The sequence below is a fragment of the Ursus arctos genome, unplaced genomic scaffold (assembly GCF_023065955.2).
Source record: "Ursus arctos isolate Adak ecotype North America unplaced genomic scaffold, UrsArc2.0 scaffold_18, whole genome shotgun sequence".
NCBI lineage: Eukaryota > Metazoa > Chordata > Mammalia > Carnivora > Ursidae > Ursus > Ursus arctos.
This window is the reverse complement of record NW_026622852.1, coordinates 57,069,097-57,084,947: the sequence shown is the minus strand read 5'-3', so window position 1 is coordinate 57,084,947 and position 15,851 is coordinate 57,069,097. Positions and strand designations below refer to the sequence as shown.

Sequence of the window (15,851 nt, the reverse complement as noted above, 5' to 3'; positions counted from 1 at the left end):
CCCCCCCCCCACCGCGTCACTCCTCAGCCCCAGCCAGAGATGCGATCGGGATTCCAGGCTGAGCGAGGCCCCGCGGGAGCTCTTCTGCGGGCACGTCTCGTCGGTGTCCTCCCCGCACCGTCCATTTTTAATCCGTTCCTTGCCAAATGCATTCCTTTTCATTCTGTACCTTCCCCCTCAGCTGCTCCTTTATTCCCCAGGTCCTTTTTGATATTTGCTTTTACTTGGACACACACTCACACTCAGAAAAACCCTTTTATATTTTTTTCAGTGACCTTTTCTTCCCCCAGCAGGCAGCACTAGGGCTTCTTTTTTCTTGTTCTTCCTTCTGTTTAAAATTTAATGGGTGTCTTTCTGTTCCTCTCTCCCCCAGTCCACTGTGGGCAACTGTTGAAAGAGGCCGTAGCAGACAAGTCAAAATTCAGCGAGCTCATCCAGCCCTATTTTCAGAAGGAGATGGCAGGTAGGCCACACATTGCTCAGCAGCCACGGCCATATGGGCTCCGGGGGGCAGATCGCTCCGTGTGAGGCTCGCCGGGCACCGGGGGGCTTGGCCGGGGACGGTAGCTGGGAAATGGAGATTGGGCTTTCCCGGTAGCAGAGGCTCTGCGTTTGTTCCCTGTCAGGGCCCCTTGGCTTCCAGCCCCGTCCCGAGCCGGGGAAATGCAGACATGCTGTGTTATTCCTGGAGGCTGAGGTATTTCTGTTTCTCAAGAATGTATGCTTTTCATAACTGAGAACACTTAAAATTGAGAGCCACAAGGCCACACAGCTGCCCACATCCTTGATTATTGGGCATAGAAAAGTACTGTGGGCAAATACTCTGATTTAATCAGAAGTCAATAGCCAGAAGGTTCAGACAGCTTTGCAGATACCAGGGTTGAGTGGCCGCTGGTTGAGTGGACTTGGAGGAGGGAGGCTGGGCCACATCCTCCTTCCAGGCCCCTCTGTGATCTACCGTCTGAAAGCGTTCTCTGTCAACCCCCAAGAAGGGCGCCTTTGAGGTCATTCTAGGTCAATTTCCTGAGGCCACAAATGAGTCAGGGAGAAGGGGCCGGGCTGCTGAGGCCGTACGGCTGGTTCACATCTGAGCCCCTCTGGACCCGGCGTTCCCTCCCCGGGCAGTGCACTGCACACACCCACATCTTCCCCTCCTATCTAAAGTGCTGTCGTTCCTCTGTGCAGTCACCAAGTCTGATGTGAACACATCCTTTTGGAGAAAACCCCGAACAAAAGCTGCCCCCCGTGGAGAGGATGCGTGCCTTGATGAAGACACCCCCAGCAGAGCCCTTGTTGGTTGTCTTCTCCTACCATCTTCTGGGTAGAGCACTTTGGGGGGCGCGCCCAAGAGCAGCCAGCTTGTCCGAACCCAATAGCTTGACGGCCCCCTGGGACCATGTCCCGGCTTGGCTCTCCCAAGCCCCCTGTAAGATGCTCCATTCCCCCAGCGTGACGTTCAGGCGAGGCGCGGTCAGCTCCTTTGGACACAGTGATCTGCATTGAGGCAGGTGGACAAGCGAGTCTGTTCATCCCTCCATCGTGGGGGTGTAACTAGAAGGCGGCGGAAGCCGGAAGCTCCAGGCAGGACTGCAAGCCAGTGCACGCTTCGGTGCTGCCCTGTCTGGTTCAGATCCCAGAGCTGCCGCCCCACCCCGCCCCGTGAGCCCTGCAGCCCCTGTCAGAGCCTGAGGCCTCTCCGCGGTGAGATGGGATAGGAGACCCTAGGTCACAGGGTTCCCACGGGGCGGGACGTGGTGTGCATACCTGGGGACCAGCAAGCGTGCTGTCGGAGAGTCCTGGTGCCCGAGCGCGCCCGAGCAGTCTCCCTCCCTCGATGCCACTCCCCCCACTCACGAGCGTGGGTGCCACTGGTTCTTGGCACCCTAACGAACGTTTGTTGAATGAGTGGGTGAATGTAGTAAGTTCACAGATCTATATCATTTTAAATTTTGCTGCAAAATAGTCCCCTGCACAGACTGGAGGACAATTTATCTCCCCACTAACAAGCACATAGTGGTTCGGAGAGAAAGACCGTGACCGGACAGAGGAGGCCACGCTCACGGCCGGCGGATCTCGGCAAGGGCACGCAGGAGCTCTGACACTTCTTGCAGCTTTTCTGTCCTTTTGACTTTTTTTTTCAAAATGAAGAGTGACCATAAGTAAGCATTTAGGTGTTTCCCAATTTGCGCTCCCTTAGAAACACCGTAATGAGTCCCCTCGTACCTGCACCGGCTCGCGAACACCCCTGACGCGGTAGGTCGGGTCGGTGGAGCGCAGGTCGGGGGAGAGCCGGCCCTGCATGGTGCGCTGGATGCTGTCCTCCGTGTCCCCGCCATCTCCATTTTCTGTCGCTGCCCAACAAGCTCAGTGGTTGAAAACAGCCCCCGTTTGTTACCTGACAGTTCTGGAGGTCGGAAGTCCTGGCCCCTGGGTGTGGGTTCCAGGTGTGGCTGTGCGCCCTCTGGAGGCTCTTGGGAGCGGCTGCTTCGTCATCCCCTCCAGCTCCCAGAGACCCTTCCTCCATCTCCACAGCCAGCACTGGAGCACCTTCAGATCCCTGGCTCCCCGACCACTGAAAATAAACCCCAGGGTCTTTCCAGTGGTGGGCAAGAGGCAGAACTGGTTTCCGCTTTACGTTCTTTGGTGACTACAAAGGAGACTGGGGGCACCGGTCCCGTAAAGCTGGGCTCTGCTCTCCATTGTCTGCTCTGCGCCCTGCCACTTACTTGGCCTTGCCGCTCTGTGCTTCTGCACTTCCCACAAAATTAAAGACACAACAGCAACCACTACCGTATCTTCCTAACAGAAGCAATAAATTCTGTCGTTTCACTAATCCCGATCTCTGATCTCTCAGGGATAACAAAGAGTGCATTTACATTCATAGCCACTAACGGGGTCTCATTATGGGCCGCGCAGAAGCTGCTGAGACAGCCACGGCGAGGGGCTCGCACAGGAGGAGTGCCCAAGCCACCCAGGTCTGGCAGGGGCCTCTTTGCCAGCAGCTGAAACAGAAAGAAAATGTAAATGATTTTGACCGGACTTGGTTTTGAAGGGAAGGTCAGACTGAACACTGAGGCTCTGCTTAGCCCACCACAGCCTTGCTTATCTGTGAGTCACTGCAGTTGGCAGCCCCGCCGAGGCCCCCTGAGGCTGAGTCCAGCATCATCCATCTGGGCCCCGGGTGCAGGTCACCTCCCTGCACCCCGAGTTCTGAGCCCAGTGGGAGGCGGACCCAGCGTTCTCTGGGGGCATCGGGTGGAAGTGCGGCAGGGCTGTGAGGGCACACTTGGCCTTCCTGACGTGGCTTCCCAGTCTAGGCCTGGGGACGAGCTAGTGGAGACATCTCCTGGTAAATGGCCACTCCCTAATGGTGGGGACAGGGAGACCGGCCTCAGACCTTCCCCAGAAGAACCCTGACTGAGTGGAAGCTGGCGTGGGGAGGGCAGCCAACCCTGCTGGGGGTGAGGGCCAGCCAGCTGGAGGATGGGAGCTGGAGGGATGGGGCCAGTGTAGCCAATGACTCTCCTCTAGGGGGAAGAGTGAGGCAAAGGGCAGGGGAGCCAGCATGCTGCCCTGGGCTCAGAAGGTGTCCCCTCCACACTGAGAGCAACAAGCCCCCCCCAACACTTGCAGCTCGTTGGCAGAATTCCAGCAGAGCAAGGTAGTGATGGTCCTCCATTGTTCTTGGGGGCCTGTTGAGGACTGTTGGACGTCTGTCTTCACAAGCCTAGATGTGTTTCACATATCTCTGCCCTGGGTGTCAGCAGCATTCCTGGGAACAGGGAGAGTGCCTGGCCACTATGCTGCATGTGTTTTCACATGCAATATCCAGAAGATTCAGGGAGCTCGGCTGAAGGGGCGGAGATTCTTGTAAGGGCTCAGAGGCCCCTTCACCCTGGGGCAGGGCTGGCAGATGTCACCACCCCTGCATGCCGGGCAGTACCCTTCTGGGTACCAGACCTCCCGCGCTGGGGACTCTGCCCTGTGCTCCTGGCTGCCGGCCTGCTTGCCAGCCCTCCTGCCCGGCTCTCACCGGCACCCCTGCCGTCACAGGCTCTTGCCCTCTCTCTGTGCTCACCTTGGAGCTTGCAGCCCCCAGAGACGGGCAGCTTTGCGATGGTGGTGCATCTCGGCCACGCTCACGGTCACCGTCACCACCATCGTCAGCACAGCAGAGTAGATCCAGATATGTCATCTTTCCCCCCACGGAGCCACTTCCTCTTAGTCCCCCCTGCGGGACTTAGTGATGTTATGTCCCAGTCGTGACCTCTGCAGATTAGTTATGTTCTCTTCCGTCCTCACAGGTGCTGCCAACACCTCCTTCTTTGGAATCAGCAGCAGAATTAATAACTGTTGTTTTCCCATCTTTCCACATTCTGGGCAGAGGGCTCCAGGGCCCATCATAGCCCGTCCTAAATCTCTTGATCCTAGGCTCTTGGAGACCGCACCGTGGACAGAGGGTTGGGGAAATGCTTCCTCTGTGTCCCGGACTTTGAAATATATAGGTCTGACCTCCTAAACTCATCCCGACTCTAGCTGCAGCGAACAGAACAAATTTATTCCCCAGGGTTCTGCACGCCGCGTTCTTTATGCAGGCAACCTCCATTACAGGCGGCGGGAGTTTGGGCTGCGCACGACACGCGGGGCCAGGCCTTAAATCATGCAGGCTTAGCTGCCGGGAAGCTCCTGTCACTTTCACATGGGTACGAAACAAGGAAAAACTATTCTGGGGTTTTGGAAAAAAATCAGTTCTCAGCTGTTTATATACCATTTAAAATTAGATGGTTGCTGCTGATGGATCCCATAGCCAGTGTGTACGGTGCCAATGTGTGCCGATGGTCTTTTTCTCCCCGAAATCAGGAGAAGGAGCCCTGAGATCTCAACCCTGTCTAAATCGGTGGTGACTGACAGTGGTCACCATCTCCAAATGAGGTGCTCAGCTCCTTCCCTGGGGTTTCATTCCTACCAAAGGGTCTTGTGGAGGGTGGGATTTCTTCATTCTGGACGCCTTGAGTGTCCCAAGGAAGGCACCTGTTCCGTCTTTGCCCATTGGAAGGTCCGTTCTCCAGTTTTCACTTCACGTGGAAACCAGCCTTCCTCACCGGCCTCAACAGGCATCAGCAAGAAGCCTGCACTGCTTTATTGTTACCCCTTTCCTTGGGTATTTCAGCCAGAATTCATGGTCCAGAGGCTGGGCGTGCGGGGGGTGGGAGATGCGACCTCCTTCCAGATTGCTAGGTCTAATTAGTGGTACACGACCGACTCTTTGGTTCAGAAGGGCTGCCTTCTACGCCTGGCTCTGATCATTGTTTCCTTTCTCCAATGTTGCTGGGGCTTTCTCTAGAGAACAGCTACCCAGGGAAGAGCGTAGAAACAGCCAAAGGCATATCTTGTCCTTGTAGTCTTCAGTCTTTGCCCTAAGCGTGTGAGATGTTCGCCTTGACCTGACCGCGTTGCCCTCAGAACCTGTTGGGATTGTCAGGTCAGGGGACTGCCAGCGCGAGTGTGTCCCCAGTGGTGGCATTTGAGGCAGCCTCTAGGAGGCTCTCCGGGAGAGGCACAGAGAACCGTGCCTTCCAACACCTGCCCGCCGGGCTGTGGGTCAGATTACAGTGGGATCCTAAGTCCCATCACCTCTGTCACCAACCCACCCCACCGGCACCCCCAGCAGCTAAAGCAGTTCAATTACCCGAAGGCCCAAATTCCCTGGTGCACATGCCAGGCGTACGCTGACTTCCAGGTGAGAAAACAGCTGTTTAATTGGTATAATAACTTTCCCCTAAGAGTGCCAGTCCTGATGCGGGGGGGAGAGTAACGTGGAAGACAGATCATTAGCGAGTGTTCCCTGTGCCCCCTCCCACACGCCCTCCTCTTTCCTGAACACTGCTGTCTGGAGGAGGTCCCTCCTGGCCTGAGCGAACCGAGCGGAGGCGGGAGATTTGGGGGCAATTCGAGGCTCATTTGCACCCTTACTGGTGATGAGCCCTCGCCACAGCAAACGCAGCCCTCGTAATACACACAAGCCAAACCGGCCGCAAATCGGCATGATCACGAGTGTTTCTGGAGCCTTCCACGCATCCGCCTCCCAGGGGCCGCGGATCAGAGCTCCGCCGAACTGCCGCCCTTTTTAGGGGGAATTAATATTCTCAGCACTAAATGCACACTAAAGATTCGACAATAGACCAGCTTTTCTCTTTTGTTACAAACTTGCAAGGAGTTGCTGAGTTGAAAGACAAAGTAAATCTTCCCGTCTGAGGAGGTAAGCGGAACGGGATTGCTTGTTTTGCTCGGTGCAGCCTGGGCGAGCTGCACGCAGCCTTGCGGCGGGCGGAGGCGGGACCCCAGGGACCTCTGCCCGATGCAGCAGGGCTGTGCATGCGGCGTGTTTGTACCAGCTCAAGACAGCGCGCGGCTCTCTAAATAATTTACCAGTTGATTAATAGACTCACAGGGGTATAATTAGAAGAGGAAGAGACGGTGGGTACAGTAACCGGTACAGTACTTGGGGGAGCAGGAGCCTTTATTTTTTTAAAGAAACTTTCTAGGGTGCTGGGCGTTTGAAGACAAGTTGGGAAGAGCTCAGTGCCTCATCTCTTTTGAAGTGGAAATAGGACAGTTTGAATCCGTCGAGTTTAATTTTTCACAAGCTTTAGGGGCCCCGCGGTGCAACTCCCTTTTTATTATTGAAAAAAACTCTGCATTTTTCTTTCATTTTTCTACACACACACACACACACACACACACGCACACAGTCCAGGCAGGAAGTAATAAACACATTAATTTGCTCTTTTATTCAGCGTGTATTTTATTCACTTCGCCTCCCCCGGATGTGTCCCCTTGCGTCCCTGTGGCACCCCCACCCAGAGCTCTCCCGCTGGGGGCTGCCTATAGGTGGATTAATGGACGCCCCCTGTAATTTATGCATTTTAAAGGAACCCTCACCTCGGTCTGACAATGCTTTTGAAGTAGCTCCTTTTTTCAAGTCAAACTTTTGACTTTTCCGCTGGGACCGCTACAAAGATTTCCTTATGGAAACTAGGTAGGAGCCTTTTCAGCCTGAGAGGAAGCCGTGGCCGAGGTAGCCCAACAGAGCAGCAGGTCTCAAAGTGTGGTTGCATTCGGAGGCCAGAGGGCCCACTGGTGAGGATGGTGCCAGAAAGGGGGTTGGCGCTCCCATTTATCAACAGGATCGTGCCCCCAGAGGGTCCGGCTCCTTGTTTTTTCAAACTAGATTTTCATTGCAGAAGGGTGTATTGGCTCTCCACGTTATGAAAACGAAGCTTTGCCAGGGCATCATCAAAAGGTTTGTCACCAAAAGGTCAAAAAGCTTTTTGTTCAATGGCTGGTCCAGTGGGGAAACTGAGGCAGCGAGGGGCTCTCCCCTTTCATGCATCCTTTCAACAAAACCTCTCCCCACCAGGGGTGGGGCTTGTCCAGCGCCGTTCTTACCACCTAGCTGTGTCGCCGAAGAGGGACAGCCACAGATGTTTTTGCTGCCAGAGTGTTCATCCAGCACTTGCGATGTGCTGGGTATCCAGATTACAAAATGCAGTGAAACAAAACCCAGACATGTCTGCGAAGTCTGAGGTGAGCCCAGAGGTGCATGGTGTCCTTCGCACTCTGACTAGAGCTTCTGGAAGCATTTCCCCTCCACGGGCAGCCCCGGTGGCTTCCAACCCATTCAGCTGTGAAATCGTCTGCGACAGGCCAGACCCGGAGGCCCCAGCCTTCTCCAGCCAGGAGGTCTCCCAGTGCAGCCGTCTGGGCGGCCACTCACACCCCCGAGGCAGGTGCAGCTAGAAGCCCCTTTCCCTCTCAGAATGTGCTCGATGGGGAGCTGACACTGGCTTCTTTCTCCTCGGGCTGAGTGGGACCTGAGGCATCCAGGGGGAGGTTGCCCCAGTGACCTTCTGTGGGTCCTACACTTTGGACAGTCACCACATCCCTGAAACGGATCGGGGACATGAGACTTGCTGGGGTTTGTCAGCCAGAAGGCGCGCTGAGGTGTCCCCACAGGGAGCTTTGCACTGCTGTGATAGATGAGGGACTGCACCTGTCGACCTGTGCTGCTGAGAAGGGGGCGGAAGGGTGGGGGTACAGAAGGGATTGGTGGGGTGGGGGCAGAGAGGTGGGAGGTGAGCGGTGACGGAAGAGTACAGAGTATAAAGGAAAGTGCCCATGGCCACCTATTCCGTCCCCACCCACTGTCCTAGGGGGTCCAGGGGAGGCGGCAGGGGAGGGAAGAGACGCCTTTCTCCTCCTCACCTCCCACCTCAGACCTTGAGTGCACACATCTGATTTTGCCTCTGTGATCTTGGCTGCCAGAGCTGTGTTCTCACACCCCTGCCTTCTGGTCATGGCTGAAGGATGGGGAGGTAAGAGGCCCGTCTGGGACCTCTCCCTACCCCAGTGTCTGTCCTCCCAGCAGCTCTCTCTGCCTGGCCAGTGGTCTTCTCCGCAGTCCCTAGCGCTGGCATGGCTCATAGTAGGAGCTCAGCTGATGTTTATGAATGAATGAATGAATGAATGAGCACACAGCAATTGACCCTGGACGGCATGGGGCCCAGAAGCTTCTCTGCCTGCATTTCCATTTAGGTGAGACCCCATTTGTCTGGAGGAACGAAGGGGAGAGCAGGTGGCAGAAGGCAGCAGGCAGCCTGACCGGCTTCCAGAGAGGTGCTCAGCCACGGTCACTCCTAGATGGTTCAGGGGAGCTGCCACGGGTGCAGGCTCGGGACTCACACCACCGGACTCCAGTTCAGACTCTGCCACTTCCCTGCTGCGTGACCTCGGGCAAGTCACTCAGAGCCACGGTGCCCTCATCTGTAGGTTCAGCTTTCCACAGAATCAAAGCCATGGGTTTGCTGGCTATATAAAATGGACTTGTGTCTATGCTGGATACTTACTATTAGTAATAATAGCTAATTAATATTAGTATCAATAGGGATAGCAGTTGCCATCGCCCCTGTACTGGAAGCAATGGTAGTAGGAGCAAGATCCGTGGACTACACACGTCTGTTTCGTAGGTGGATTTTGGATATTCTTTTCCCGTGACTGCTGCCAGCCTCGGGGGCCGGCCCCTGCGGTAACCAGGAACCAGCGGAGGCCCAGCTCGCCCTACCTCTGGTGCTCCAGGTATCTATTGCCAGCTGCCTGACAACTTAATGGCATAAAATGATGACTACTTTATTGTGCTTTTGATTTCGTGGATGAGGATTTCAGGGAGGGCATGACCGCACTCGGTGCTGACTTGGACCTCAGTTGGCGTGGCTTGAATGGCTGGAGCTAACTGGACTGGCTCATCCAAGCACGGCGGCTGGCTCTCGGTTCTGGTGTCAGCTTGGTTCCTTGGTTCTTCTCCCTGCATCTGCTGGGGATGGTATGTCCAAGACAGAGTCCGCAGTCCCTTGCCTGGTGCCTGGAATGGGACCCTGGGAGCAGGGGGGGCTGGTCAGGCGTCTGTCTCCACGCAGCCTCTTCACACAGCTAGCCTCAGCTTCCTCACAGCATGGCAGACTTAGGTTGGTCAGTCTTCTTATGTGGTGCCTGGCTTCTCCTAGAACGAGCATCCCAGGGAGTCCAGGGTAGGCGTGGAGGGTGGGGTAAGCTACGGGGCTTCTTATGACCCAGCCTTAGAGGTCTCGGAGTGAACTTCCACCTGATTCTGTTCATCAGGCCAGTCAATAAGACCAGCCCAAGTTCAAGAGGAGAGACTAGCACCTACCTCTCAATGGGAGGAGTGGGCATCGCTAGTCTGCCACGCTGGGGGAGGCTTGAGTTGAGCGTTGCCGTTTGTCAGGACTGTGTGCAGCAGACAGCCTTCTAGATCTCCAGGAGCTGGGCGGTAGCGTGTCGCTATGTAGGAGCTTGCAGATCGCTCAGAGACCTTAGAGTCCAGTTCTGTTTTAAAGAGGAAGAAACCCCAGTTGGGAGATAAAGCGACTCACCCGAGGGCACACTGCGAGAGAGATGCAGAGCGGAGGGCAGAATCCACGCTGCTCCTTCCCCTGAGAGGCGGGTAGAGAGCAGAGATTGAGCAAACGTCCTAGCTTCAGCAAGATTGCCTGGGGTTAAATCAGGGCTCCTTCAGCCATGAGCTGTGTGGCCTTGAGCAAGTTACGACTTCTCTGGGCTTCAGTTTGCTAATTCAGTTTCACAAAATGGGGCTATTAGGAAGATCACGTGAATTAGTACTTGTATTTGAACAAATACATGCTTAGGACAGACCCAAGCTCACATGCTTGTTAATTAATGTGCCCGCCGTATCTTTTCCATCCCAGAAAAATGGGTTCATGGTTGTTTCCCGATTTCTCCGTAACTGCTGATTTTGCTCTCACAGATCACATGGGTAATGGCATTCTTGCCCCCTCCGTGAGATGTGGGGGAAAGAGCTGGTTCTGAGCCCCGGCTTCTTTACAACGGAAGGAAAACTGTGTTCCTTAAGTCCCTTCATCTGCTGTTTGGTAAATATTAGTACATTGCACTTTTTTTTTAAAAAGATTTTATTTATTTATTTGACAGAGATAGAGACAGCCAGCGAGAGAGGGAACACAAGCAGGGGGAGTGGGAGAGGAAGAAGCAGGCTCCTAGCAGAGGAGCCTGATGTGGGGCTCGATCCCACAACGCTGGGATCACGCCCTGAGCCGAAGGCAGACGCTTAACCGCTGTGCCACCCAGGCACCCCTGCACTTTTAAAAGAGCCCAGTCCCCATATAGACTGATCGCCTCTCCTCGTTTTCCTGGGTACTTGCATTTTCTACTGAAAGACATAAAAGTGTGTTTTAAGATCAGAATGGTGAACTATCAAATTGTTATCCACAGTGTGCCTAAGTGAGCATTTTCTAAAATTCCTATTCATTTGCTAAGTGAAGCACCATTTATTCATAGAGGAATGTCTATTTTTAAATGGTCTTTTTTTTTCTCATCTACAACTTCAGTAGACAAACTGTATGCACTGTGGGAGGCTGTGCCTCTCAGCCGTGATGCACCCGTGGGGTGTGGGCGCCCCCATCTTGCCTTTGCTTTTTGCCCAAGTAGACAGGCAGAGAGGGGAGTGATAGAAAGTGATAGAAAGGGGGCAGCCATCCTTCGAGGGATGAAGAGTGTGCGAGATCTTCCTGATTGGTAAGAGCCCCAGGGCTAATGTAGTTCTCCGGACTTTAAAAAAAAATCCAATATTAAAAAAATTGTTATTTCCTGGCATCACTGTCTGCCAAGCAGTTTTAAAGGCTGTTGTTAAGCAGTGTAGATGTTAGGGTATGGACTTTGGGAACCTAAGGGGTCTCAGATGTCTGTTCCGTCTCGTGGCCACCAAGACAAGAGCTTGTCTGGAGCAAGTGACCTGTGTTTACCACGGAGGCAAACTATCCAGTGGGCCTGCTCCCTGCTGAAGGCTTGCAGGGTGTGACCAATTCAAACAATCCTGTTTCTCCTCATTATTTCCCATGCAGGGTTTGGAAAGGTCCTGTTTATCATTGTAAGTGCTCACTTGGGGCGCAGCTTCCACGATCGGCCAGCAGGTGGCAGTAAATAATAAACAAACGGCATCACTAACGGACCACAGGGCCCCGGGTCCTGGCGGGGCTGGCGCCGCAGGTCTTTCTCAGAGGCTCCGATTTCTGGTATGGTGGTGGCAACAAGGGGCTGTTGCAGGCCTTGGCCGCCAGGAATCAGTACCGTCGGGGGTGGGCGGGCAACAGTCACCTGGAAATGGCAGTTTAGTTTTGCTGAATTACAGTGATAGTAATTTGGGGCCTACAGGGGCCCCACCCACGTCCTGGGCCAAGAAATGCATGTGGGAGGTGGGAGCCCCATTTCTTTCAAGCCTTCGTAGGAGATGGAAACGAAAATCAGAAACAAAAGCAGCCCCTCTCCTTCAGAGTCCTGTTCCTTTCCAAGACCCCCTCCACCCGCCCTCTTCGGCAGCTAGCAGGACCAGGAGCTACATTGGGATGTCCGGAAGAGGGAAGAGAAGTACATCCTGAGTCTTCCACAAATGCCAAATATCACCTTTACCTCGATTTCAAGGGGGGGGGGGGGGCTTGAAGAAGGAAAGAAGCTACGGGGTAGTTGTGGGGGGTGCGTGTAGGCAAGGGTAGGTGGTGTGCAATGTACCGGGTGTAGATGGGGGTGGGGTACAGGGTGTACGTGCTGTACATGGGGTCCATATCAGTGTGTGTAAATGTGCGTGTAGCGGGTGTATTGCGCGTGTCTAGTGCAGGGTTGTGAGGCATGTCATAGGTGTGTGGGCGGCGTAGGGGTGTTGTAGGGTGAGTGTGTGAGCGTGTGTGTAGCGTGTCTGTGTAGGGGTGTGTGTAGAGTGCATGCACGGGGGTGTGTGGGAGACAGAAGTGGGTTTCTGAGCGTGGGTATAAGGCTGTGTCCCTGCGGTGTGTAGGGGGAGTGATGAGGCCCTCAGCTCTTTCTGATCTGCCCTGCTGGGGAAGGAGGGTCAAGAGCTGATTCTGGGCGTATCCGTCAGTCTCGGGTCTTTTTACCCTTATGAGCCCTGACTGAGGAAGCAACTTCCTTTTCTCCACTTTTTGCCCTGGCCTTTTTGGGCCAGCTCCAGCAGCCCCAGCCCCCTTGTGCCCCCCACCCCTCCCAGCTGAGTCCCAGGTCGGGCCCTCACGGCCCGTGAGTGCAGGAATGCAAGGACGAGGACAGCAGGCGGCAGTGTGGCGCAGCAGGAGGGCCCGGATGGAGCAGGGCCTGGAGCCAGTCCATTCTGCCCCTTGCTCGGCTCCAGTTTCCCCTGGAAAATCTTGAGTGGCCTAGGTGCTCTCCCCAGGCCCTCCCTGACTCACTCAGCAGCTCTCTGTGCTGGACTTGACAGATGATGACAGACTTCAGACCCCCAGCCAGGGAAGAAGAGTCCATCCATCCGGGGGCATCTCATGGGGGCCCCTCCTCGACTACCACTCTCTCCTGTCCTCCTGTGGGGGTTGGTGTGCAATAGGGAGCTTGAGCTGGGCTGGGTTTTTAACAGGAATGCCTGCCTTTCAAGACAGAGGGTGGGCCCTCTGTCCTGAGTCAAGTGGTGGGGGACCAGTAGGACCCGTGTGGGCCCGGGGAGCCTCTCACCTGGGACCATGGCTCCCCATCAACCCCTGTGCCAAGCACGCCCAGCCGGCAGGGAGTAAATGGATTGAGATTTTAATCACCTCTAGGTCAATGTGAGAACTGCCATCTTTTATGGAAGATCTTCAGGAAAAAAAAAAAAAAAACACCCTGAAACCATGTGGTGTGGCCTTATGAAATAATGGGATATTCATATCTTGCACTTTGCTAAATTTAGGGTTGACAGGACCTTCCGGAGAGGTAGCCCTCGGCAGTAGCTTATAGGCAGGGTGAGATGTTAACTGTCAAGCCCAGAAATCAAGCCTGAGGCGCCTGACTCAGTGGAGAAAGACTTTAGACCGTGCTGAAAATCTCTGTCTGAGATGAGGATAAAGGGTAAATGGACAGCATTATCAAGGAGACTTTAAACTTCCAGCGGAACGCAGCCAGCGAGATCTGTTCTGAAAAGCTGCATTTTTGCTGAACTGGCTGGTCAGACCTTGTGGGTTTGGGAAAATGAGTCGATAGCCTTCAGGAAAAGAAAGGTAGCAGCCAAACAAAGGTACGGGGCCGGGGGCGCAGGGGTGGGCCCGGGAAAGGCGCTGGAGGCGGGGGTCTGCGGGCTTCCCCCCCTCACTCAGGGCCTGCCCAGCTGGCGGGAGGGCTGCTCAGGTGGAGGCCCAGGAGGCAGTGTCCAGAGGCGGTTGTTCCAGGGGCTGGCTGCGTTTCCCAGCCCCAACTGGGGGAGCACCGTCATCTCTGTAGAGGAGACCCTTAGGCTTATGCAGCTCTGTCCACACTAGGACCCTCCGAAAGCTCCTCCAGATTGAGGGACAGAGACTGCCGGCCTTTTGGGAGGGAGGGTCTGAGCAACTTCCCAGATTACCCGAGAAGGGCAGATCTGGGCAAATAGCCGGCCAGGGAGCTGGTGCAGTAACAGGGGAGGGTGGAGACTCCCTCCAGCACCCTGGTCCCCCCGAAGGGAGAGTCACTAATGGGGGAAAGTATGGCCTTCCAGGGAGATTGCATCATTTGTCCCTTTCGGACGGCCTTTCCCAGTGGCCATTCCAACCTCCTCTAGGCATTTAAATAATTTTCTTTAAACAAAACCTTACTTTTTGAATGGAAGCCTTTAACCTTTAAACATTTGTAAAAAGTAGAGAATAAGAAAGAAAGCTACAGGAACCCATCCCAGTGCCATGAACCCACCCAAGCTCATGCCACCTAGTTGTGTCTGAACCCACCTGAAAGACCCCCCCCCCCGCCACGCCCCCGACAGGACTTTATTTTGAAATATCCCAGACATCAGCTCACATTCTCGGGCCTGCCTACTTGATCTGAGGCTGGACCGTGCTGTAGCCCAAAGGCATGGCTGAGAGCCGGCCGTGGTGGTCTCCCCTTGCCTTGGGACCTGGTTCTGTGCTCCAAAGGACAATCCCTTGTTCTGCCACAAACATGGAAGGGACCAAAGAACCTTCTGGTTTTGGAAATGGTACCACTCACTGGCTCCTGCGATCATCATCCATTCATTTATTCATTCAGTGTGTTTATTAAGTACCTGCCACGTGCTGGCACAGCGCCTGACTTTATTTATTTTTTAAATTTTATTTTATTTAAATTCAATTAATTGACATAGTGTATTATTAGTTTCAGAGGTAGAGTTCAGTGATTTATCAGTTGCATAGAACACCCGTGTCCATTATGTCACATATCCTCTTCATGCCCGTCACCCACTTACCCTAATCCCCCAGCCCTCCTCCCCTCCAGCAAACCTCAGTCTGTTTCCTAGAGTTCAGCATCTCTTACGGTTTGTCTCCCTCTCTGATTTCATCTTATATTATTTTTCCCTCCCTTCTATGATCCTCTGTTTTGTTTCTTAAATTCCACATATGAGTGAGACATATGATACTTGTCTTTCTCTGACTTATTTCGCTCAGCATAATATCCTCTAGTTCCATTCACGTTTTTGCAAATGGAAAGGTTTCCTTTTTTATGGCTGAGTAGTATTCCATTGTGTATATATATACCACATCTTCTTTATCCATTCATCTGTCGATGGACACCTGGGCTCTTTCCATAGTTTGGCTATTGTGGACACTGCTGCTGTAAACATTGGGGTGCAGGTGCCCCTTCAGATCACTACATTTGTATCTTTGGGGTAAATACCCAGTAGTACAATTGCTGGGTCATAGGGTACCTCTGTTTTTATCCTTTTGAGGAACCTCCGTACTGTTTTCCAGAGTGGCTGCACCAGCCTGCATTCCCACCAGAAGTATAAGAGGGTTCTTCTTTCTCCACAGTGCCTGACTTTACTGGGGCCCCTGCTCTCAGGGGATGGGGTGAAGGTGGGAACACAGGCAGCAAACAAATACGCACCAATAATTAGCAGTTTGAAAAAACAGTGAGCCCTTCTGAGAAGTGCGGAGTTGAGGGTCTGTGTTTCCCTGACTCCTGAAAAGAGGGGCTCAGTCAGAATCAGTATGCCCTCCACCTTCTTCCTGGAAATGCGTGTCTTCCCCTCCTTGGAGCTCTCAGCACTTCCTGTGTCTCCTGAGTCCTCTGCCTTTCCAGCCGGGATACCGGCTCGGGTCCCTGCCTCTCTGGACTCCAGGGCCCTGAGCTCTGTGAGGGATCGGGTCTGATTCATAGGGCGTAAGGGGGCCCCTCCACTCTCTCATGTGTGTGGAGTGTGTGTATGTGTGGGTGTGTGTATGCTGTGTGTATACGTGTGTCTGTATGTATTTAAATTAGACCACATCATACACACAGTATGTTGACTTGCTTTCTCCCCT

At 54.0% G+C, this 15,851-nt stretch overlaps 1 protein-coding gene across 3 annotated transcripts in view; it reads left to right on the top strand.

Annotated features, from left to right (window-relative positions):
- The window catches only part of AK8 (adenylate kinase 8), a 118,455-nt gene that overhangs the window by 51,593 nt on the left and 51,011 nt on the right, over positions 1-15,851 (top strand). For 2 of the 3 annotated variants that reach the window (XM_026514252.4, XM_057313811.1), the window contains exon 10: positions 374-463. The exons of the other annotated variant lie outside the window; for it this stretch is intronic. In XM_026514252.4, coding sequence (XP_026370037.3) covers positions 374-463 — 90 coding nt within the window. The remainder of the gene's footprint in view (positions 1-373; positions 464-15,851) is intronic. 3 annotated transcript variants of the gene reach the window in all.